This window comes from Ovis aries, chromosome 18, assembly GCF_016772045.2.
Source record: "Ovis aries strain OAR_USU_Benz2616 breed Rambouillet chromosome 18, ARS-UI_Ramb_v3.0, whole genome shotgun sequence".
Taxonomy (NCBI): domain Eukaryota; kingdom Metazoa; phylum Chordata; class Mammalia; order Artiodactyla; family Bovidae; genus Ovis; species Ovis aries.
Genome location: NC_056071.1, coordinates 54,634,016 through 54,660,838, shown reverse-complemented (window position 1 = coordinate 54,660,838; position 26,823 = coordinate 54,634,016). Strand labels below are relative to the sequence as shown.

Here is a 26,823-nt window from a genome sequence, read left to right as displayed (position 1 = left end):
TTGCCAACAAAGGTCCGTCTGTCTAGTCAAAGCTATGGTTTTTCCAGTGGTCATGTATGGATGTGAGAGTTGGACTATAAAGAAAGCTGAGAGCCGAAGAATTGATGCTTTTGAACTGTGGTGTTGGAGAAGACTCTTGAGAGTCCCTTGGACTGCAAGGAGATCCAACCAGTCCATCCTAAAGGTAATCAGTCCTGAATGTTCATCGGAAGGACTGATGTTGAAGCTGAAACTCCAATATTTTGGCCATGTGATGTGAAGAGCTGTCTCATTTGAAAAGACCCTGATGCTGGGAAAGATTGAGGGCAGGAGGAGAAGGGGACCACAGAGGATGAGATGGTTGGATGGCATCACCGACTCGATGGGCATGAGTTTGAGTCAACTCCGGGAGTTGGTGATAGACAGGGAGGCCGGATGTGCTGCAGTCCATGGGGTCGCAAAGAGTCGGACACAACTGAGCGACGGAACTGAACTGAACTGAATCTTTCTCATTAGACATACTTCTTTCTTCCTACAATATGTCTGTCTCCTTAAGAAAAACTACATATGGGAGATATTGAGAAACCTTGAGAATTTAAATCCTGTACATCTAGGTTCAAGTAATATTTTTCTTATAACAGGATTTCCATAATCTCATCAGAGACATATATCCTTTGATACTTAAGTATGAAATTTAACCCAAACCATAAGTATCTTTATGATTTGTGGTATATTTCACTTTTATTTCAATTATAATTTGGTATTTAACAGATAACTCTTTAATATAAAAAATCTTCTATGATAGCAAATGTCTGTCTATAAAAGAAAAGTTTTTAAATATTTGCGGGGGTGGGGGGAATCATTTAGAGTCAAATGGTAATGGCATGTTGGGCCAAGGCCACAGTGTGTTTCTGAAATAAATTACATTTCTCATAAGCTTGGTACACGAATCTGAAGAGAAATGAGAGGTCCCAAAATAAATAAGGACAGCAGCAGCACCCTTAGAATAAAAACAGCTTCCCAGAGAGATTTGTTTCAAGCCTTCACTAGTTTCCAATGAACAATTAATACTGCCTTTTGCTAGGGGTAAAGAACCTGCCTGCCAAAGCAGGAGAGATGTAAGAGACGGCAGGTTCGATCCCTGGGTCGGGAAGATTCCCCTGGAGGAGAGCATGGCAACCCACTCTAGTACTCTTGCCTGGAGAGTCTCATGGACAGAGGAGCCTGGCAGGCTACAATCCATAGGGTCCCAAAGAGTTGGACAAGACTGAGGGACTTTCACTTTCAAAAAAAATTACAATTGTGTCAAGGGAGGAAAAAAGGAAATACATATGATAAATTGGATACTGAACATTAAAAATAAATTCAGAAAGTGATATAGTACATCCTTATGAATCCTTTGTGTATTCTCCACTTGAAATTATCAGTCAGTATCAAGTTTGAGTAGGATCCACGGAATCAGTAACAATTTCACAAAAGAAGCACACACACTTGCGGTTCTCTTCAACAGTGAGGAAAGATGCAAAACTCTCCAAACTTCTACTGTTTTGCTCCTCGAAATCACATTTTAACTTCACGAACTGAAATGAAATGGACTTGAGTAATGAAGGAAAAAGCACCAAAACACTAGAGCTGTGTGGGTATGTGTGTGGGGTAGGGGAGGTGGGCAGAGAGATGGATGGGAGAGAGAAACAAAGATACCCTCACTTTCAGCAAAGTCCTCCATTTTTATTTTGACAATCTGGGGTATTTTCTCATAAACACAATTAAGGTGGTTAGAGAGAGAGAAAAAGCACAAGAAAGAGAAAAACCTCCCCTTGATGCTCACCCAGGCAGCAGATCTGAATGTTCCTTCTCTAGTTCCATGTATCGTCACATATCCCATCCACTCTGTAGATGCCACATGGCTGGATAAACAAGGGGTTGGGGTGGTGGGGAGCAACCACCACCCAAATAAACAAGCAAACACAATCGATCTCTCAATCACCAACCACTATTTACACCCTTTGACTTAAGTGGTAATGTGTTCATCAATATTTAAAGGACAATAAACCTTATTTTATGTAAACCTCTAGAACCTTAAAATCAAAGGAAAGTACAGGATGTGACATTTACCCTTTCTGTCCCCACCCTGTCTGCACCCCCCCACCTCCCCGCCCCACCTTTACTGGCCATCACACAGGATGGAAGCAGTCCTCTCTGAGCAGGTACTGTTCATGCTGTTCTTACAGCAGATAAAGTGAATATATTCACCCTAAACAAAGTGACTATAACTAAGGAACCAGAGTAGTACAGCAGTGCAGGAAAAATCGTAGTTGAAATTTACAGCTTAAAATCTCAGACTGCAGAATTCATCTAGTTCAACATATTTATTTTAGTATTGAATTCGTGGATTCTATAAGGATTCTAGATTAATTTAGTATCAAATGAATGAACTCTATGAAGGCTAGGTTCCAATTCCACCTCTGTCTCTGACTAGCTACCTATCTTAAGCAAATCCCTTCCCTTCCACAGGCCCATTCATTCAACACTGAAATAAGTGTGTCAAACTAGATGAATTCTATAGTCCCGCTCAGCCTTAATGTTCTAAGATTTTAAGTTACAAATTCTAACTACCTTTTTTCCCTATTAAAAGTGAGAGGGCTTTTTTTTACAGAGATTGATAAGCTGATTCTAAAATCCATATGAAAATGCTAGGGAACCAGAATAGTCTAAATAATCTTGAAAAAGGTTGGAGGATGTACACTTGCTGACTTAAAAACTTGATACAGTTACAGTATTCCAAACAATGTGGTATAGGCATACAGATAGATGTGGGTAGATGAACAGATCAGTGAAACAGAACTAAGACTCTAGGAAGAAAGTCATACATTCGCGAGCAACTGATTTCCAACAAAAGTGGCAATAAAATTTAATGAGGAAATAGTCTTTCAACAAATGATGCCAGCACTACTGGATATTCAAGTGCAAAAGAATGAAATCAGACCCTTACCTCACATCACATATAAAAATTAACTCAAAATGAATCAAAGACTTAAATATAAGAAATATATTTAACCACAAAACTCTTAGGAAAGAAATAGGCATACATTTTTGTGACAATGGATGACGCAATGGCTTTCTAAGATACGACACTAATAGTACAAGGAACTAAAAAGTAAAAGATAAATTAGACTTCACCAAAATTTAAAAGTTTTGTGTCTTGAAGGACACCATCAAGAGAGGGGAAAAAATGTCTACAAATGGGAAAAAATATTTGCAAGTCACATATGTTAAGGATTTAGTATCCAGAAAACATTAAGAAAAATAAAAAAAAACTCTTTAACAATAAAAAGATAAATAACCCAATTTAAAAATAGGCAAAGGATCTGAACAGATACTTACCTGTAGAAGATATACAAATGGCCAATAAGTACAAGAAAGAAGCTCAAAACCATCAGTCATTAGAGAAATGGAAATCAAAACCATAATGAGATACCTCTTCATACACACTAAAATAGCTAAAGTAAGATAATGGTTCATCAGTGCTGCCAAGGTCATGGAGAAACTGGAATCCAAATACATTGCTGGCAGGAATGGAAAATGGTGCAGCCACTTTGGAAAACGGTCTGGCAATTTTTCGAAAGGTTACACAGAGCTACCGTAAGATCTAGCCATTCTACTTTTAGGTATATGCCTCTCTAGATTGAAAACACATGCCCATACAAGAACTTGTACACAAATATTCATTCAGAGCAGCATTATTCATTATAGCCAAAAAGTGGAAACAAACCAAATGCCTCTCAACGGATGAATGGACTAAAACAAAATGTGGTGCGTCCACATGGAGTATTACTCAGCCACAAAAAGAATACTGATACATGCTACACCACTGATGAATCCTCAAAGTTACGCCAAGTGAAGAGTCAGACCCAAAAGGCCACACACGGTATGAGTCCATTTTTTTGAACTATCAAGAATAAGTAAACTCATAAAGACAGAAAACAGATTAATGGTTACCCAGAGTTGAGAAGTGAGAATGGGGAGTGCCTGCTAATGAATATGACGTTTCTTTTTGGGGTGATGAAGTGCTCTGGAATTAGACAGTGGTAATGGTTGCACAATTTTGTAAATATACTAAAAAAACCCCCAATGAATGTAACTTAAAAGAGTGAATTTTAAAGATATGTGAATTGTATCTAAAAAAATTTTTTAAAGGCAAAGGCCCTCCTTAGAAAACTGATTTCCTCACTTCTGCTTCAGGCCACCTACTGGTTCATGAGAATTTTTTTAAAAAATCTGTAATATTTGACATTTATAATCCCACTGACACAAATCACAGAATAAAATTTCTTTTTAACCAAATTATTTATAGATATCAACTGATGGTCCACTGTATTTAGTTTGCTTCTGAAAAATAATAATCTAAAGTTCCTCTGAGCTCATGATTTATCTCAGAGTCCTTTTTAAAATGTACATTTTTCTTATGCAACTGAGACTAAACAAATATCTTCACTTTAGATATTTCAGTAATATTGTCATCTAGAAACAGATGAAAACCATTGCTCCTACACTGACATTAGTTAGCACAGCAATCTTCAATTCCTCTTCATAGGACAATAGGAAGACAAAGCAAGAAATGATTTTTCAATATCAGTACTGCAATGTAATATGTATAACCTGATGCTTTAAGCCATCAAACAAGTGCAGACTTTCTTTTCCCTGGAATATAAATAGAATTCTAGGCTTACTCTATTCAGCAGTAAGAGCTGAAGTGATTTTTTTTCAAAGCTCTACAAAAAAGACATACCCTTTATCTTCATTACCTGCAATATTGTTTTGTATATCTGGTTTTCAGTACCAGAAGGCTGTAAACTTTGCATCAGCAATCTAACTCACAGTAAGAGCTCTGTAAGCATTTGAAAAGAGTTCTTGTATGATATCACTAGGTTGTACTATGCATAGTTCCATATAAGTTAAACAAGAAGACTGATTCTTCTAAAAATGCTAAAGTGTAGAGAAAGGAGGGGTTAAATAATTAAGAAGGGTCTGTCATGATTAAGCTACATTCTAAAAAAAGCACCAACAAATTACAACAGGGTGACATGATTTTCATTTGTAAGTTCAATGCAAATTGCATGTACTGTTTTTACTCTTAAACACAAGTGGTTTACACTGTATCGAGGCTGCTGGCCCCAAGAAAGACATGAACATAGGAAGGATGGTCTTGTACAACTTCAGTATTATTTCTGTAGCAATATGTATAAAATTCAACCACTGTTTGGGCAACCTTAGGAGAAAGCAAACCTAAGAGATGAACACATTTACAACTCTTAATTATACTGTTACCTTATAAAAATGTAAAGTTCAACATTTGTTCCTCTGAAAGCAAAGCACTGAACAGTCTCCAATAAAGTAACCAAGCTGTGAGTTATGTGTTTAAACTTTAAGACTAGGAGTTTTTTTCAATTATATATAACCAAATGACAGTGTTATAATTCAAATTGAACAACAATAACAGGAACAAAATCTTGATAAAATAAGAAATGGAGGAAATAAAAACTGACTTCTGAACAAAATGTATCCCATCTCAGGGAAGAGTGAATCACTGGGAAAGATGCCACGGAGAAGAGAGGCTCCATGTGAAGGAAACTGCATACAGGAATTCAAGAGTTACAGCACATACTCTTGGCTTTTCTGTTTTTTTAAATACATAGGCCTCAAAAAACTGTGCTCTCAGTTTGGTTTTTTTTATAGCAATTTTTCATTCCAGAAAATATAAGAAACAGTTTGCAAGAATTCATGCAAACATGCTTCTCTAAGGCCATGAACAGGTTTGCGAAGCTGCATTGTTTTAATTCAAGTAAAAGCCCTTCTAAAATAAGAGGTCTGTAAAGGAAGCCAGTTACCTTCAACTCCAAGGCCTGTGCACTTGTAAGGATCTCTGATACTCTGAAAGCCAAAAGGCAGCATGCTCATTTGAGCATCAGCAATATGGTTTCTATTTACATTTTTAAAAATCAAATGCATGTTAAGTTTTTCTGGCAGATTCTTTTTATATGTTACAAAACAAAAAAGCAAAAGCTTAGAATAAAAATCCTTTTTTCTTAGAAAGGTCAAACAGATACTTTTTGACATCATGTCCTTTACACAATGGCATACTGTTCATATAAAAGGTCTCTTATCCTATAAAAATCTTGACAAAGGCAGCCTTCTAATCCAATGCGTCCAGTTTCCGTCTAGAAACCAAGTAGAAAAAAAAAAAGTTCTTTAGTACATTTTCTATCCATTAATATGCAGACATGATAACCAAAACATATTAACTAGGTTACTTTATGATTGATTAGGAAGTGATTGTTCTGATTCACAGAACATGAACATAATATTCCAGTCATGAATTTTACATAGACATATAAATGTCAGAGGATTCAAATAATAAAAATCTACAACAAAATTATATATCACATCTTTGACAGTCCCTTTTAAAAGCCTTCAAGGTCATCACTAGAAATTTAATTTACTGATCTCCAGTTTGTAAAAGTAACTCAATCAAGAATTACAGAATTCAAAATGACAAAATACCGGAAGCATTTGTCCACTCGGTCCTTCCTTACTGAAAACACACTTACTCTGCGGACTGCCACTTGATTGTTGCAAACGAGCACACCTCCTACGAATTCAGCTTGGATCCCCTCCCGTAAAAGAACTTGTTTGAAGTCTGACAGTCTTGGTTCATTCATAAAAACTGACTGATGTCCAGGAACCTGAGGTAAGGTTAGAGGGGAAAGAAGAATTTCAAACAGACACCGAGTTGTACTGAATAAAGGGAAGTAACACATGATCTCAAAGATAATTTCTATTATCCCCTGAATTCCTTTGACAGATCATTTCTAGTCTGTAAATCACATTCCCAGTTGTTATTCTGAGTTTTACCTCCTTATTTAACATTACAAAGCCCTTCACATTTTCTGAATGTTTCACAATTAAGTTTATTAGTCATGCCTCATAATAACAGAAAGACGTTTGATAATGTTATGCTCTTCACTCACCCACTTGCCGAAGGGGGTCAACGAGAGTGCCAGTAGGCAGAACTGAACTGAAATTTCATTTTCCAGATCCCAGTCCTTTGTATATGGTTCAGAGGATAATTGTCCCTGATCCCGCTTCCACTGTCCTTCCCGCCTCACTGTGAATGCGGTGGACACCGTGGGTTTTAGAATCAGAAAGGCAAATGGTTCAATGTAATGCCGTTACTTTGAAGTTGTTTTGGAGAGTGCCAGCTTTGGCGCAGAGAGAAAAGTTCCTAATTCCTTCCTGTAATTTCAAGAGTTGTGCTCAAAGGGGATCTGATGAAAGAGGCCATCTCTTCATTCCTTATTGCATAGAAGGGCTAAAGACAACTGGACAAGACTGTCCAAGAGAGTCGTGTAAGACTCTCTTGATGTGCTTTGAACATTATCGTATGTTAAACTATCTTACAGCTCTGTCAGTTAACTAGATATCTCTTGAGAACACGTAAACAAAATACCAAGCTAAAACTATATCTCTACTAAATAAAACATTTCTAACTATATCAAAAACAAAAGTGGTTCAACTGAATAGGCAACATAGAAAAATGGAATTATAAATCTCCTAACTATAATAGAAGTAGATAGGGGACCCTCCCAATCATCAAACTTAACATTTAAAAATCTATTCTGGAAAAAACAAATCACAGAACAATTACATGTCTTAGAAGGAAGATTGGCTGAAGGGTTCTCAACTATCGTTATTCTCTTGCCATAGAGGACACACACGCACAAGCACAGGGACATTATCTTTAGTAATTTTTTTTAAAAACTTCAAAATAAGTCTACATATAACACATTTTAAATGGTTCAAAACATAGAAGGAAAATTCAAAGGGTAAATTAAGGGAGAGAGGAGAAGCACCACGTGCTTTTTTACCTCATGAGGTGGTAAAGGTTCCAGAGTAGGAATGATCTCGCTTTCTTCACCTGTTTCTTTCTCATCGTCTCCAAAAAGACTTTTCATGGCCTTCTGCTGCGCTATGACACTGGAATCTGAAGGCGCATCCACCTGCATTTCAGAGTCTTCTCCATCATCCTTTAGTTCTCCTTCTTCTAAAATAACTCCTGTGTCCACTTTGGAAACTCTCATGTCTAAGACACCATCTATCCAAGCTAGTTCAGCATCTTTTGCCTTACAAAACTGAAGGGAGCTGACAAGTGAATCTTTTAATCTCACCTAGATATGATGCAAAGGGGAAAAAGAGAAATAAAGCCCACAGAGTATAACTTGACAATTAAATATGACCTATTATTATAATTTTCTAACTTTAGTACTGTGTATTAAAGTTTAAAAATCTTTCACTCATCTGATCTTCACTGTAACTGGTAATGACCCAATGACCCGTAAGATCATTAGGGCCCCTGTATACTTCCCGAAGTAAAGGTTCTTAACTTCGACTGCACACTGGGACCACATGGCAAATTTTCGTTTCTACTGATGCCAGGGTCCCACCTGCAGTGATTCTAATGTAACGAAAACACTGCACCCCCCTGACTCCCCCAGAGCTCTCCTGATGTGGAGCTGAGGTTGGAAACCACCAATAATCTCACCCCTTAGGACTTGCTGCTTGAAGGCCAGCACGCTTACCTGGTAGATGTGAGTTTCACTAGTGGCGTCGACTGTCTCGTGCAGCTTCGGCATGTATACTTTAATATCTTTCCCACCAAATGCACGACAGCACTCTGCAAGATCCTGACTGGCTTCTGGTGGTCCATGGACAATGATTAGCTGGCGTGGTTTCATCTGATTGATGATTTTTTTAATGGAATCCCCATCAGAGCGTCCTTCATAGTCTATGTAAGTAACCCTGGCTCTGTAATTAGATGATTATTCAAGTTTCCTTTTCTAAAATTAGGTTTTTAATAGCTTTGATCATCAGGAAAGAAATGTATCAACATGTAGCATGAGGATTTAAGGAATATACCTGTGTTATATTGTTAACATGTATTATTAAGTGCTTAGCTATACTCAAGAATGTATACTAAATGATACTAGACAAATAAGCCACTCTGCTCTCTGATAACCTTAAAAATGTATATATTCCAAAATGATCATTTGCTGCTGTTAACTGTACTAAACAGAAAGGGGAAAAAGGTTCACAATTGATATTTTTAAGACACAGTGGTGTTTTTAAGATATTAGTGCCCTAGAGGTAATTGAGTCAAGGTGTTTATTTTACTAAACAAGTTCTTAGAAAAATTAAACTTGTGAATTACACAAGTTCACCTGCTACTCAACTTACTAAAAACACCAGAAAGAATGCTTCTTCATATAAATGTACAATGTGAAGTTTAACCCCTTCCTCACCACCAATTCACTTTGGCATTCCAATGTCATTAATAAAGGGAACAACTCCCATATATCACAAGAAGAAAAAAAATTAACTAAGCACAAACTTGCTAGTGAATATTCAGAAATATAACCTCTGAAACAATGTCAATTATATAATTCAAGTACTTAAAATTTTACTTTGTAATCTATTTGCAAAATGCAACAAACGCACTTACTTTATTTCAATAGATTCTGTTGTAGAAATACACTTAGTAGGAACATCAGATAAATCCTGATCCATGGGTTCATCTCCATTTGTCAGGCCAGACTCTAATTTGCTTTTTTCTTCTTCAGTAGCTTGAAGTTCTGGCACTAAGAAATCCTCTGGTCTAAATAATAAGCCTCTAATTAGAAGTAGTAACAAGCAAGCTAATGTTATTTAATATATACAACTAATTAGTAGATGGCACAATTTTTAGACTCCTCACATATCTCAGGATTCAAATACACATTTGATGCAAAGTCAATGCAACTTCACAATTTCAGTAATCAAATGACAGCATATATTAGGTTCTTTAAGTACACTTTAAAACACACCATGTGAGGAGTGAAAAGGCCCTATCTAGACAGGCTTTCAAAGACCTCAGAGGCTGCTACAAGCACTACTGCAACCTGGCCCTTCTTTTGTTCCAGTTATTCATTTTCTCAGTTTCTGTGGCTTCTCTTGTCAGTTTCCAATCTTACAAATCTCAGATCTCCTTTAGTTTCCCTAAGACGGGCCTCCACCCATTATTCCTTCCCTGCCTGATGAAAGCAGAGGACTCTCCATTTGTGCTTATTACAGAGAAGACCAAGATACAAATCATTAGCTCCCTCAAAAGCCTTCACTTTTATTTCAACAAACTACTAACTAGCACATTTATTTTTGAGTATCAGAGAGAGTTCTATGTTAAAATTAAAAGGCAAACTTTTTTTTTTAAACATTCTCTCTAATCTCAGTATTTATCATGCCCTAGCCCCAAATTCCCTCACACTCTCTGACAATCCAGGCCTCTACCACCAGCACCTAGACTGCTGCAGGAGCCCAGTATCTTTGATTGTAATCCACAGAGCAACTGTAGCCCACTGCCAACTGTAATCCACAGAGCAACTGTAGCCCACTGCCAACTGTAATCCACATAACAATGGCAAGCAGCAACCACTCAACATGCATTTACTGCGAGTCAGGTGCTATGCTGAGTGCCTTAAAAGCACAACCTATTTTATTTTACCTCCATTTTTAAGATAAGAAAATTGAAGCTAAAGAGCCCTGTCCATATGCTAAACAGACTGGCGCTAATTAAGTGAAGCGGTAAGTAAACTCTCCAGCACTGTTTAGATCGTTAGCTTTTTTCCCTACTACTTTAGCGGGCCAAGTAAACAGTAGAATTTTCCTAATTAAACCCAAGGATGACCTAAGACCATATGCTCAAGATACCATTAAAGGAGAACAAAGAAGGTACAAGAGAGGGAGCTAACTGTGTTGGGGTGGTGGGGGAGAAGAGGGAAGCTTTCCAGGAGTTTGTGAGGCCAGACTCAGCAGCCTGAAAGCCTGGGGTGGGAAGGTGGAACAAGGCTGAAGGAAAGAAATGTGTAAACGCATGACATGAAAAAGCTGAGCAGCCATGAAGACCAAGATGGGTGGGGTTGAGGGGCGGTCGGAGGGAGGCCAAGAGGGAGGGGATATATGTTTACATGTAGCAGACTCGCTTCATTATACTGCAGAAACTTACAGAACACTGTAAAGCAATTGTACTCCAATTAAGAAAAAAAGAAAAGGCTGAGCAGGCAGAAACTGAGAGAAGGCTGGTACCACCAGAATGGAGAACACACACTAATGTAACAGAAATATAGAAAAATGTAATAGGAAAGTGGGGAGAGACCCAACTGTGAAAGACGTCGGGCACTATGCTAAGGCATCTGACATTTACTGATCTTTATTCAGGACACTAGTGTTTTCAAATCTGTGATTCGAACATGTGATTTCAGTTGTTTTTCTAAAGGTGTAGATAGATTTTCCATGGTTCCACTAATGATATCTCCTATTCCTCTTATAACTAAAACAGGTATAGCAATACTTGAAACATAACCCATGTCCCCAACTTAACTCTAGCTGTCAAAAGTTCTTCCTATCATACATCTTTTTCCAATGCATGTCCCTTGTACACGTGCTAAATCACTTCAGTGGTGTGCAACTCTTTGCAACCCTATGGATCACAGCCTGCCAGCCTCCTCTGTCCATAGGATTCTCCAGGCAAGAACACTGCAGTGAGTTGCCATGCCCTCCTCCAGGGGATCCTTCCACCCAGGGGTCGGACCCACGTCTCTCACGTCTCCTGCACTGGTGCTCTTTGCCACTAGCGCCACCTGGGAACCCCTGCATGGCCCTTACCTCTCTTTTTGAGTGGGGAGAGGGGAAAGAGTGGTAATCATCTTTTAACACATTTCACATACCTAAGTAATAAAATTATCAGTTCTCCTTTAATAGTAACTTTCTAGATGTTCCTCAACCTATTTTTCCATTTTAAATTAAAAGTTTTCTGTATCTTTCAAGCTGAGATACTCAGAAACTACATGATGACCAGAAGGACCAAATTCATTGAACTCAAATGATAACACAGTTACTACCTCCAATCTAGAAGCAAGAAAAGCTTGTTTCGCTCACGTACTTGATAATTTCTCCATATTCATCCCATTTAATTCTTTCTTCTGGGGCAGGAAACATAGGATAAGACTTTTTAGCCTGTTTGAAGAAACTTCCTTTACGACTGCCTTCACCTTTCATCATCAGGTCATGCTTGGTCTTGTGCGCTGATGGCTGGTCAATGTCCTCCTCAGCGTCACTCTCATCACTGGAATCTATGTCCGCCCTAAGGGAGTTTGTGAAAAGGTACAGATCAGCAAGTCCCCAAATGATTTTTAATTAATATTTATAAAATTATTCTTAAATTAAGTCAATATTAATCCAATGATAATACAGTATTATTGGACTGCTATTTTGTGAAATATAGTGTAAACTGCCAATTAGTAACAGGCCAACTAGTCAATATATGCTAACATTAGCACTGAGAAGAATTTAGAATTCTAGCACCACTGGAAAGATGTATGGAAAGCAATAAAGTCAAAAGAAAATTTAAGTATTTTCAATTAAACATCTTTGTGTAGAAACAAGTTCTCAAATTATAAAAACTTCTAATCTGCCTGAAAACAACTTACTCTTTTGACTGCTCAAGCTTTTTAGCAGCTTCTTTCTTTAGTTTCTCTTTTTCCAAGTATTCTTCAAGTTCTTTCCCTTCAAGTTTCACACGTTTCCTCAACTACAGAAAAACAGCAGATGAAAAGAGGCATTAATACTAGGAGGTTAAGGCAGTGAGGTGTGAGAAATACATTACATCTCTAAATTGATTCATCATCTTTAAACTAAATTTTCCTCTGAAATATTCAAGTTTCTATTACGTGCAATCACAGGTCCTATTTAGATTAGTACTAAAATTGAGCTGTCACATTTCCAGGATGGGTTTAATTTAAATCAAACTGGTTAAAAATCACCAATCAGGCAAAGAAAATACAGAAAAGTATTTTTATAACTTGGTGTAGGTGAGAGCTACAAATGACACAAAACCGAAAAGAAAAGGTGAATAAATATGGTAACGAGGGGAAAAAAAACTCTGATATTCTAATCTCATGTAATGAAAAGAAACTGAGAAAATTATCTGCAGCACTATTGACTATCAGAAGCTACTTTTTCCTAAGAGCTCTTCCAAATATGTTAAGAAAAAGATGGTCAACACAATAAAACAGGACAAAATTATATACAAGCACTTTATAAAAATGATTAATAGCCATGAAAACATATCCAATTTTACTAATAATTTTTGTTGTTGTTTAGTCACTAAGTCATGCCCGACTTTTTGCAACCCATGGACTGTGGCCCACCAGGCTCCTCTGGCCATGGGATGCTGCAGGCAAGAATACTGCAGTGGGTTTCCATTTACTTCTGCGGGGGATCTTCCTGACCCAGGGATCGAACACGCACCTCCAGCACTGGCAGGTGATTCTCTACCACTTGACCCAAATGATATTTGAAAAATACAAAAATTTTTAATATAAAACCATCTTTAATTTATGAAACTGGCTATAGTAATCACTAATAGGGAAAGGTTACTTTCATCCACTATGGGAAAATACGACGACTATGTTCGAAAGCAATTTGTCAACATCTAAAACTAAAGATGTACCTATCCTTTTAACTCAGCACTTTTACTTCTAGGAAGTTATCTACTGAAATGATCACACACACGTGAGGGGAAAAAAAGTACATGGCAGCAATGTTTACAAGACTGAAAAACCGGACACAACTTTAAAATCCATCCGCATGGAATGATCTAATCAGTAGTTCTCAAATTTGCTGATCTCTGTTTTTTTTTTCTCTTTAGCCCCAGACCTTATTATTTGAATATTTGGAACAATCATTCTATACATGGCCTTCCCTGGTGGCTCAGAGGGTAAAGAATCTGCCTGCAATGTGGGAGACCAGGGTTCAATCCCTGGGTAGGGGAGATCTCCTGGAGCGGGGCATGGCAACCCACTCCAGTACTCTTGCCTGGAGAATCCCCATGGACAGAGGAGCCTGCTGGGCTACAGTCCCTGGGGCCGCGAAGAGTCAGACACAACTGAACGACTAAGCACAGCACAGCACATTCCATACACATATTTTTATTTCTTGCAAAACTCCATATTCCATATTGCTATGTCGTATCACTCTCTGTTTTATGCCACGTTTCCATCAAGAAGTACTTCCCCAAATCACGATCTACCTGATTGTGTGGTGTTGTTGCTAAGTTGTGTCTGACTCTTTGCAACCCCCTGGACTGTAGCCCATCAGGCTTCTCTGACTGTGAGATTTCCCAGGCAAGAATACTGGAAGGGGTTGCCATTTCCTTCTCCACTCATCTCTTTTCAAACTCCTAAAAATTACTGAGAACCCTGAAGAACTTTTGTTTTTTGTAGGTTATATTTATTTATATTTTATCATATCATAAATTAAAACTGAGAGATTTTTAAAAATTTGTTCATTAAAAACAAAATCACTCATATCATGTTAATGTTAACATCATTTTTCACAAAAGATGACAGTTTCCAAAGCAAGAAAAAAATAGTAAAAAGTATGGCATTATTTTACATTTTTGCAAGTCTCTTTAATATCTAGCTCAATAGAAGACAGTTGGATTCTCACATTCTGCTTCTTGCCATATATCGTTTTGGTTTAAGTATATTTAGAAAATCCAGCCTCACACAGATGAATAGCTGGAAAAATTTTTAAATAGCCTTTTCATGAATATTCTTCTTTGATATTACATTAAAACTCAAAAAGTGGTGGTTTCTTAAAGGCTAGCTGTAATGCGGAATCTTTAATCATACCCATAACTTCTGTACTCTGTTACATTAAAATTTACTGATTGATCTTTTTTTACTTGGATTTTTCACTTGTACATTACTTTGCAACTTCATGCATTATTTGGAAAATATTAGTTCATTAAGTCACACAGTTAAGTTCATTAACTTATGAATACTAGTTCATAAATTACACAATATTACACAAATTTGACAATATTTTTAAAAATCAACATTTGCAAATACCACCACCATCTCACCAGAAAAGTCATGTTGTCAATCTGACAGTGACAGGCTAAATTTTCCAAAATGCTACTTTTCACTTGAAAGTTTCAGCTTTATCAGACTGAGGCAAGAAATGCTGTCAATTGTCTTCCTTAGAGTCACAAGCTCAATTATTCTTTTTCGGGAAAATATTTCCCAAATACACAAGTCTGAATAACCATGTCATTTCAAGTAAAACTGGTGTTCCAGGAAATCAAGTAGCTAGTTTAACTCAACAACTCAAGCAATTACCCAAGTGATTTCTTCAAGACAAACATCATATTGGGTTGGCCAAAAAAAGTCATTTGGGTTTTCTGTAAGATGTTAGGGAAAAACTCAAACTCTTGGCCAACCTAGTATGTAACACAAGTGCTTCTGTATACTTCCCATCTTGACACCAAGATTATTTTAAGAGGTTCTTTATAAAAGGATTTAATAAAGTTATAACTTTATTAAAGTTTAATAAAAGTTTGTAAGTTTAATAAAATAACTTTTACTACTTCATCAAGGATATTCTTAACTGCAACTTTATTTGAACGACAAGTGTACGGTGATGAAAAATGCAGTGATTAACCTAGCCTGTGCAACAGACTTGATTTATGCTAAGGCATCAGCACTTTACCCACCACTGCTTTCACCTGTCAATATTGTAGGCACAGTAAAAGACAAATAACATCTTTAATATCACCATGAAAAACAACTGGTGGACTCCATAAAAGGGCCTCAGGTAGCCCCCAGGGGTCCTTGCACCATCCTTTTGGGAACCACTGGGTTAAATAATCAAAGTATGTATACATAATGTATTATTAAAGAATCACTACAAATAATTCAATCACTTATTCAAGAACATTTTAAAATTTATTATACCAAGTATTGAATAAGGTAAATCTGTAGCAACCTTCATTATTCAAAAATATATGGAAAGTTTGGTCCTATTTCTTTTTAAAAAAAAGATCATATAGATATTTGTATGTGAATAGAAAAAAAAAATCTAGAACATATATGCTTCAAAAATATCACGTCTTGACAACAAATGCAATGTGTCATCCTGGATGGCATTCCAAACAAAAAGGAAAGGCCATTGTTGGAGCAATCACCAAGAGTCAAGTGGGGTCAATGGATGAAACAGTATTAATATCAACAGTATGATATCAGTGTTTATTTCCTTATTTAAGTGATGTATCATAAAGATACAGTCTTACAGGAGCATGTCCTCATTTCTAGGTATTGCATACTGCTGTGACTAGAGGTAATGATGGAGTATCTGCAGCTTACTTTCAAAACAGTATCTCATACTGTGTCTGTATGTGTATGAAGAAGTCATAAGGCAAAGCCAATAAAATGCTGACAACTGGGAAATCTGGGTATACTATTTTTTACAGCTTTTCTGTTAACCTTTAAATTATTTTACAATAAAAAGTAATAAAAAATAAAACCAAAATCAAGTGATTCTACTATGTAGGATGAAAGAGTGATTTACATGTTACCTCTGGCATTTCACATTTACCTAGCAGTATACTTGAATGTAAGTTCAATTTAGAAAAGTATCATTATTTTCCTGTAGTACACGCTTGGCAATTTACACAGTTGTCTGTTTTAACCACAAATAAACTTGAAAAAAACATTTACCCCATGATTTAGCTTATGCCCGTTGCTATAATAAATTTTACTTTCCATCTTATTTTCACATAAGATAGCTAAAATTAAGGGCTAAATTCAAAAGCAGATTTCTAGGATAATCAACCCTAAGATTTTTTCTTCCTAGTTCTTCACTGCATTGTCTCCAAGTTATTCCTTTTTCTTAATCAAATCTACTCCAATCTGTTAATCCTTAGTCATTTACCATTTTGGCTCTTTTTAAATGCATAAGATTTGACTCTAGAGAAGGATAAATGTAGATGGAAAAAAACCATACATAGTAAACTCTTATCTAACATGATCAGAAGTCTGGTTTATTACATATTCACTCATCTGGTGTTTCATGAAGTTAACCTACACATTATTGAGGACCTTCCACGTACTAGTGGATATAAAAAAACAAGATCCCTTTCTCATGAAAAAATATCCGACAGTAATGACAGCTAGGGAAAATAACGTGATGGGTTGGCAACTGAGTAGGAGACTGGCAGTCAGAGAAGGCCTACCTGAGGAGGCGACCGTTCAACTGAGACCTGAGTAAAGGAGTAAACAGGCGCAAAGCTGGGAAGGAACAGGAGAGGCAGAGGAGCCCCTGATGCAGGGAAGCCGTGTGGAGCGCAAAGAAAGCAGAATGAGACATGGTCAGAAAAGTGGACGGAGATCAGGTCAGTGGGACCTTGAAACCCTGGGAAAGGAGTCTGGATTTTTTCCAAAGAGAAGGAAGTCACCAGAGGGTTCAAGCAAGGGAGTGACACGAAACGATAAATTTTTAAAAGATGCCTTTGGAGGTTGTTCGATGGTTACAGGGCTTGGGTTTCACAAGTTGAGAAGTTTTAGAGGTCTGTTGCACACCAGTGTTCACACAGTTAACACTGCTGTGCTGGACTCGTAAATATGGCTCAGATGGTAAATTTCATGTTATGTGGTTTTAAAACAATAAAACAAGAGAGAGACAGAAACAGAGAGAAAGGAAAAGACATGCCTTTGGCTGCTACGAGAATAAAGCATTAAGGGAGCATAAAAGTAAAAACAGTGAAGTCAATTAGGAAACTACTGCACAGCCCAGGCAAGACCCTTACCATGGGCTAGGATGACGGGAGTGGAGCTGGAGAAAAGCAGACAGATTTAGGATATATCTGGAAGTCAAGTCAATAGGAATTGCTCCTGGATTGGACATGGGTAATGAGAGAAAGTTCCCCAGTGGCACCAGTGGTAAAGAAACTGCCTGCCAATGCAGGAGACTCAAGAGACACAGGTTCCACCCTTGAGTCGCAGAGATCCACTGGAGGAGGAAAGGACAACCCCCTCCTGTATTCTCACCTGGGAAATTTCACAGACAGAGGAGCCTGGCAGGCTATAGTCTAAGGGGTCGCACAGAGTCAGACACGACTAAGGGACTAATACACACACACAGTGACTAACACACACAGTGAGAGAAAAGGAATCGAAAATAAATTTTAATAGTCTATGTACTGGAAGTCTGGAAAGTGGTTACCCTTGGAAACATAGGGAGGATGAAGAAGGGGGCATCTGGGAGAATTGGTAATAATTTATTTCTGATCTGGGTATAAGCTAGAACATATGTGTTCAATCTGTGAAAATTTATCATGCTGTTTGCTTACAATACACAAACTTTATATTATATGTATGTATGTCAATGAATGTTTTAAAATTATCTATACTTAGAGCTTGAGTAAGTACGCGCAAAGTGCTGCTATTCCATGAGCTGAGGAAGACTCAGAAAAGAACAAGCTTGGGAACGGGGGACAAGGAACAGTAAAAACTACTTTGGACATGATAAAGGAAAGAGGTGATAGAGAATGGAGAGAAAAAGGATAACCACAGAAGAAATATCCCTAACAAGGTGAGAGGGCAAAGACCCTAGACACAAGTATTACTTACCAAAATATTAAAAACCTAAAACATTTTCAAGTTTCAGCTCAGAATGTCATTTTCTTTTTCAAACTTAAATCACTTTTCATAGTCTTTTACTAATTCCTCAAATGGCATACCAGCCATCATTGTATTTCCAGTAATTAATATTTTCAAATTTAGCATTTCATATCTGATGAAACTATTTCAAGTTCTGAACTTCATATTTTCTTTTAACTTTATATTTCTAAGCTATTAAATAGCCCAAAAGATAGTATGTATTTTACTTTGATATGCCCGCTCTGAATCTTTCCTCAACAATTCTGCTTTTAGAGTGAATGTATATCAGATTTTAGTTACTATTTATGCCTTTCTTAAGCAGAGTTAGGGATACAACTGAAGCGACTTAGCATGCATGCACTAAGCAGAGTTAAAGACTAAATACCCTTACCATTTAGCTTTTCACAAACTAAACAGTCCTTAAAATCACTGCTAGGAAGACAAAATAAACAGTAATCATCTAAAAGTGTGCACAAGAATGCCAGCTCTTAACCATTCAGTATCAGTCGCTTCAGTCATGTTGAACTCTTTGCGGCCCTATGGACTGTAGCCCTATGGACTGTAGTCCTCTGTCCATGGAATTTTCTAGGCAAGAATACTGGAGCGTGTTGCCATTTCCTTCTCCAGGAATCAAATCAGCGTCTCTTGCATCTCCTGCATTGGTAAGCAGATTCTTTACCACTAGCGCTACCTGGGAAGCCTTACAAATCATATTAGTTTTGAAAAATTGGCAGATTCGATGTGTTGGTTACTAAGCAAAATGATCTCTTGGCTTTTGGGTCGTTTGGCTAAGTGTTGCTCCCGCAACAGGAGACAAGGCTGCAATGTGGATGCAGGACAGATTAGGCTATTTAGTGATGAGAAGGTAAGAGAATTCCTCCCTGACTGCTTCTACTTCTCAGTTAAGTTTGAAACAAGGTCATGTGCTATAGGTGAGCGCTGAGATGGGCTGAAAAATATTTGTGGAGAAAGAAAGTACTGTCTTCCTAGAGAATGGGAGACGCATTATTCCACAGAGTGTGGAGTGCTGGTGTTGGGTGCCTGTTTGACATGCAGTCTATGTCTGACGCAGGATGCAGCATGCTTGGGGCTGGTGCATGGGGATGACCCAGAAAGATGTTATGGGGAGGGAGGTGGGAGGGGGGTTCATGTTTGGGAATGCATGTAAGAATTAAAGATTTTAAAATTAAAAAAAAAAATTAAAAAAAAAATAATAATAATGTGAAGGAAAACCTCTCCACACAGTGTATTTAACTCCAATAACATCAGATTGCTTGCGTATAGGCATGAATTAAGCAAATGGTTTAACTAGAGCCTGCTACGCAAGTACAATAAACAGAAAGAAGGGTAAAAGAGTTAAATATCTTGTAACATTATCTGTCTGAACATCTTCTAACAATCTATAATGGAAAAGAACCTGAGAAAAAAAATATATATATACATATGTAAAACTGAATCATTTTGAATCCTTGTAAATCACACTATACTTCAAATAAATAAATAAAAAGAAAGGTGTCTGCAAAATAATGCTGGACCATTGACCAGAAGATACAGCAATGATGATTAAGTAGAAGTGATGAGGTTCATGAACTCAAAAGTCCCAGTGGGACTAAAACACTGTTGGCATGGGAGTGCCAGAGAAAGTCAGCTCTGAGACCAGAATGGTCTGCCTGAAGGAGAGCTCTGCAGATCATAACAAGGCTAAAGGTAGGACCGTGGGAGTGGACTGCAAGATCACGGGAAGGGATGGCTGAGGTGGAATGGAAGAAAAAATTAAGAAATAAAGTGTCAGGGCTTCCCAGGTGGCTCACTGGTAAAGAATCCGTCCACCAAGGTGTAGGAGACAGAGGAGACGGGGGTTCGATCCCTGGGTCAGGAAGATCCCCTGGAGGAGGAAATGGCCATCCACTCTAGTATTCTTGCCTGGGAAATCCCATGGACAGAGGAGCCTGGGGGGGTGACAGTCCATACGGTCACAAAGATATAAATAATAAAGTGTTATTAATTTTTAAAAGAAAAGAAATAAAGTGTCAAAGAACTGAGAGGGCAATACATATGGATGCTCAAGTCATCACGAATGGAGTCCTCAGCATGAGTGGCCAGGAAGGCTGTGAACCAGGGTCTCAAGGCACCAATGGATGACAGACACTGACCAAGAGAACAGTAAGTGTCTGGAACAAGAGGAGGCCAGCTTATTTTCAAGTCTGACGGCATGAGCTACAGAGGGAAGAGAAATAGCTTGAAAGCTACAACGCAGAACAAGGACACCTATGCCACTCAAATACATGACGCAGCAAAGAGAAGGCTACTGGAAAAAGAAATCTTAGGAGATAGCCAGATTTCAATTATGGGAAGAATGTGAAAGGAATTTTTCAGACTGAGTGAGAATACAGTATATATGCATACTCTCTGGGTTCGATACTCTAAGGGTTCGATACTGAGAACTTCCAGTTTAGAAGCTCTGAAAGGCATGCTGTTAAAGCCCCTCTACTGTCAGCCTGATAAAAATCCTGGAACGACTTCAAGTTTTATTTTTGGTCACTGACTGTTATAAACATCATGCATAACGTATCCCCCAAACAATTTCAAGATGAGGTTCACACACAAGCACTTACCTCTATTTCTGTAACTTTTTCAGAAGGATTATCAATTAGGAAACGTGCTAAAGTCCCAGGAGTAGTTCTATAAGTCAGAATGATCGAGTTCTTAGGGTCCTGGCACCACTGAATAAAGAGATCCCTTGAAAATCCACATTCCAGGTCAGGTTGGCTGGCAAGTACAACTTTAGGGCTAGGTACTCGAGCCAAGTCAGAAAGACCATGACACAGAGAGAGATGACGAAACTGAAACGGATTATTTCTTTTGTCTTCAAAACACCTCATCAACTTATCACTCATCCATTCTACCTAATAATGGGGGGAAAGACGGCAATAATTAGAAAATACTGCATTATAACTTGAATGTGTTCTACAATAGTTCAGGAGTTCAAGGTCCATCTTAAGTCTTTTTTTCCACCAATGGTTGCTTAAATTTGTACCATGCTGACAAGTAGCTTATTGTCTGTTTCTATTCCCCAACAAATCTCCTCAGCCAAATGTTCATCCTTAAAAATCTGTAATTTTACACCATGTTTCAGTTATGTCGCCTTAAATCTTATTCAGAAGGTAGTATATAAGTTCTAAATGAATATCTTACCCAAGATATTGCTATTTCAAGAAAAAGCGCTTATTCAAAAGGAAGAGAAAAATGAATTCTAACATTTATATCCTATGAGGTGGGTTCTATTTCTGTCCCTATTTTACAGATTGTGATACTACGCATTAGAGAAGCAACCTACCCAATCTGTAAAAGGGGAACAAAAACAGAACCTACTTCATAGGATATTTAAGGATTAAGTGAAATAATACATGTAAAGAATACATAACAGTAAGTGGTTGATTTTTAGTTTATATCATCATCATCATCAACCTCAACAGAAAAAGAAAATTCAAAGATCATTTAAGATACTGTTTTCCGTAAGTCCAATTTCTGTAGCAAACGTCTTTATTACACATCACATGAAAACAAACCTGGGACTTAGAAAACTCCACCACATTATAACTGACATTATTGAGGAGCGCCAGTGAGTAAACACCCAATCCAGCATCTTTAGTTCTCCAAATCTGATCAAGGAGTTGAGCAAGTTCCAGAACTCTGCCTGCAGTGTCCACTGCTATTAACACATTTCCATCACCTCGGAGTGTTTCCAGGACATTTGCTAGAAAACAAGAATGCAAAATCCCAACAGGACATATCAGTGTCTTGCTATAAGAATAAAGATGACTTTTATCTTCATGTTTTCACTATTAAGACTATGGTTTATAACAATGCCATTAACTCTATTTTTTTAATTGAAAAATTATAAATCATGGTGTCTAACCCTTTCCACCCATAGTACACACAGATAATGACATTTGTATAATGTATCGGGAAAATTGGGCTAACAAGCCAAATACAATCAGCTTTGTGTTTCCAGGTCACTCTGGTCTCACCTGCTTCACCTCACCTCTCACCTCCATGAATTTCATTATGAAACATAATTCCCAAATTTATACACACACACACTTATACTTTAATACATACATGCTTTATATGTATGTATGCCTATAGAATAAAAGACAAATTAACATTCTTTCTTACAATAAAAGACTTTCTAGATGAAAATCTGCTTGGAATTATTTAGTCAAATCCAACTCTAGCAAAAATAAATAACAACAAAAATCCAAGAATTGAAAATCATCTTAAGAGTAACATAGTATATGTCATACTTTTTAAGTAGATAAATGAAGGTGGTGGTTTCAAACATGTTGAAATTGTAGTCCGATTTACCCTGTTGAATTCCAATGCAGCTTACAAAAACAGAATAAAAGATAAAAGGGCTCAAGCCAGAGCAGAAGCAACCAGGGAGGGCCTGGATGCATCTCTTTAGAACCAAGACTACTGTATTGGAGTATAAAACACCCAAACACCAAAGTCACAGACTATGTATACCCTCATTTATCTCCTTCATTCATTTTTCTGAGTATAAGCGTTTTTCTAGTATTTATGTGAGATCTTTATATGTTGTGATGTTCGCTAGACATCAAAATATGTTGTCTGACATTCAATGAGGCCAAGGAAAGCTAGCTATGTGCTGAATAACAGGAAGAAACCAACCTTTATACCTATCCCAGGAAAGTTAAATTCAAACCAACAAAAGCATCTTTTTGTAAAAATATTGATATGGTTACAAAATATTCTTTCAAAAATACTAGAGTTAGCTAATCTCTTATGACAAGAAAAATGTCCAACAGTCATTATATTACCATGCACCTCCACAGCTCTGTAGAAAGGATCATAAGCAATACATACTCAGAAGCTGCTCGTCTCTTTGTTTTCTCCTGGGCTGCACATAAGTAGCATTAAATGAGTCTGTGATAAGTAAGGAGGGTCTGCTTAGCATTTCCAGGGAACATCCATTTAAGTGGCTATAAGGAAGTTGAAGAACAGGAATACTTTGTATCACTTCAAATAAACAACAGCTTTTCTTACCAAAAAAAAAAAACCCTTTTTATAAGGTTTTTTCCCTCTTCTAACTATAACAGTTTACATGCTCAGTGATAAGAAAATCTAGTAAATTCAGAAACTAAAAACTAAGCTCTTCCAGAGTACCATCACCCAAAGATAATCGCCATAGTATCTTGGTGCATATCCTTCTAAGTACATATTCTCTATGCATGTATCTGTGTATGTATTTCACTAAAGTGGCATCTCATGTAGATGCTTATATATCCAGTTTATACCCTAGTTTTCTCCCATGACATTAAAACCATTTTCTAAATCTAATTTTTAATAAGTATAAAAGCTTTCTGTGTGTTTGTACAATAAATATTTGGTCATTTCCCTTTATTGATATTTAGGTTACTTTTCTTTGTCATTATAAATACTCTTAAAGAAAACTTTTGCAAAAAGCTTCTGTTGCATTTCTGATTGTTTCTTTAGGACACAATCCTAGAAATGTTTTTACTAAAATATACAATATTGCTAAATGGCTTTCCAGAAAGGTTTGACCCTTTTGAGAAAGCTCTCCCTTTTCCAGAAAGGTTCAAACAGAAACGATGACCAACTCATGAAATAATTCCCAGAAGAACATTACCATTTAAAAGCAATTTTAATGGTATTTAATTTTAAAAAGTCATTATCATTTAAGTTTTCTCTTTTTGACTTTATAACTTTTGTCCATTTTGCAACTGGTAGCTTTCTGATTAATACCTGGTCTTATAAATAAGTCTTTGATCAACTTTATGGAAACATTTTCCCTAGTTTATAGGTCTTTTAATGTAGGTCTTTTAAAATTGATTTAGTTGTTTATTCTTGGCTCTGCTGGGTCTGCACTGTTGCACGGGCTTTCTTCCTCTAGATGCGGCAGTGGGGCTCCTCTCTGATTGCGGTGCACAGGTTCTCACTGCTATGGCTTCTCTTTGCTGCGGAGCACGGGCTCTAGGGCACATGAGCTTCAGTAGTTGCGAGAAGTGGGCCCAGTAGTTGCAGCTCCTGGGCTCTAGAGCACAGGCTCAATAGTTGTGGTGCACGGGCTTAGTTGCTCCATGGCCTGTGGGATCTTCCCGAATCAGGGATTGAACCTGTGTCTCCTAATTGGCAGGTGGATTCTTTACACTGAGCCACCAGGGAGGCCCTGACTTAGTTTATTGTTTCAGGCATTTTGAACGTGTATGTAATCAAATGTAGCAGAGTCTTTCTTTATAACTTGGTCCATTTCCTTTCTGCTTACTGAAGTCTTCCAAATCAAGAGATCAGACTCACCAGTATTGTTTCCTTTTCGAATTAATTCTAATCCACCTGAAATTTATCTTATTAAGTGATAAAAAGGACATAAAATGAGGTTTTTCCCAAAATGTTTGAGTATCATTCACTCAAATATCCGTCTTTTCTCATTAACCTGTAATTACAAGAGCCTAAAATTCAACATATTAGCCTTAAATGTTTCTTAATATGATACAAAAGATCTTCAGGATACTATATACTAATATAAAAGTTATGTACTTAATGTACAAAAATTACAAAAGAAACCAAAACAATCTTATAGAAACGCTGTAAGTACAAAATGAAGTTTTCAAATGAAACTATTGTGTCCCCTTTTAAGTTGACTTCCCTGATAGCTCAGTTGGTAAAGAATCCACCTGCAATGCAGGAGACTCCAGTTCAATTCCTGGGTCGGGAAGATCCGCTGGAGAAGGGGTAGGCTACCTACTCTTCTAAAGGGAGTCTGACTTTAAATCATTATATTAGATGGTATTAATGAATTTTATCAAAAATTTTTTAAAAACCCACCCACAAAGTTCCTCTAAATAACAAGTCAAGAATATATAAAATATAATTTGATGCATAAAAATTAATCTCCTATGCAACATCTCCGGAGAGATACTTCTTTTATAGAGTAGATATCTGCATGTAAATTTCAAAACAGTATCTTATATCTCATATCAAACTTTTTTCCTTACAATGCAAATAATTCAAGTAACTTTGAAAATATTCACTACTTGGTACTTTTAAATTGCCCTAGATTTCTAGTTTAAAGAAAACTGTTTTTAAATTTCCCTCCAAACAATGAAACAAGACCAGCATTTCCATTAGCTTTTATCTTGATATACCTACATCTCCCTCTTGTGGTTGAAGTCAACTGCATAAACAATTTCTTCTTCTCCATCTTTGACTATTTTCCATATTGTTCCACCTATCATATGACCAGCTGGCAGAGGTGTGATAGATAAGCCATGTCCTTTGCCTAGGTCAACAAGATAATGACAATACTCAGATTTCTTATTACAAGTCTAAACAAAGGTTATTTATTATTAGCTATTCTTTAATAAGTAACATGTGCAATGATACAAAATTCAAAAGTAAAAAGGCATCAGTGAAATGCAAGTCTCACCCTCCAGTCCCCCAGCTACCTCATACCTTCATGGAGGCACGCTAATAATTTCATCATGCCTCAGTACATAATATTTGTGCTTGAAAAATAAAAGGCTAGAGATTGCCACTACTATTCAATAACTTAGTATGAACTAATAAACTTTACTATTCATATTGTGCACATAAATTATGAAGTGTTTCCATCTTCACTAACCTCTAAATTGACAATTCAAATCTCATTATGGTAAAGAATGTATCCTATAGAAAACTAAGTACCAGCCAAACTGCTGAGACCATTGTTACTTCTGGCTAAACTTCAGAGTCCACTTGTACACCATTTTTTCATATTTATGGTACCAAATTTAAGAAAATATTTAAATAGTTCTCTCTGTTGCTGCTGCTGCTGCTAAGTCACTTCAGTCGTGTCCGACTCTGTGTGACCCCATAGACAGTAGCCCACCAGGCTCCCCTGTCCCTGGGATTCTCCAGGCAAGAACACTGGAGTGGGTTGCCATGTCCTTCTCTACAGATGATAAATATATATTTAGGGACATATATATATATATATGACTTCCTGTCCTAATTAAATGACAAATTCTTTTCATGTTCTAGAATTCAGTCATGTTCTACTCTGTGCTGCCACAGCACTTCATTTACTTCCATCACTCCGTTTAGTCATCTGAGCTACTTTTTCTCCTCAACCTCACTGTGAGCTCTTTGAACGAGAACCTGACCATGTTACCTTTGCGCATTATATACAGTAATCACAAAGTAAGTCTTCCTAAATTAAATGTGAAAAGGAGGC

General features: G+C 37.1%; 1 protein-coding gene across 5 annotated transcripts in view; it reads right to left on the bottom strand.

Moving 5' to 3' along the window:
* Nucleotides 1-2,862: 2,862 nt before the first annotated feature.
* CPSF2 (cleavage and polyadenylation specific factor 2) overlaps nt 2,863-26,823 on the bottom strand; it is a 34,328-nt gene continuing 10,367 nt past the window's right edge. For all 5 annotated transcript variants that reach the window (XM_042235386.2, XM_042235384.2, XM_042235385.2 and 2 more), the window contains 11 exons: nt 25,761-25,890; nt 23,457-23,572; nt 22,136-22,323; nt 21,182-21,472; nt 12,555-12,655; nt 12,008-12,208; nt 9,536-9,688; nt 8,616-8,841; nt 7,905-8,204; nt 6,588-6,722; nt 2,863-6,197 (listed from right to left, as the gene is read on the bottom strand). In XM_042235386.2, coding sequence (XP_042091320.1) covers nt 6,105-6,197; nt 6,588-6,722; nt 7,905-8,204; nt 8,616-8,841; nt 9,536-9,688; nt 12,008-12,208; nt 12,555-12,655; nt 21,182-21,472; nt 22,136-22,323; nt 23,457-23,572; nt 25,761-25,890 — 1,934 coding nt within the window. In that variant the 3' untranslated portion in view covers nt 2,863-6,104. The remainder of the gene's footprint in view (nt 6,198-6,587; nt 6,723-7,904; nt 8,205-8,615; nt 8,842-9,535; nt 9,689-12,007; nt 12,209-12,554; nt 12,656-21,181; nt 21,473-22,135; nt 22,324-23,456; nt 23,573-25,760; nt 25,891-26,823) is intronic.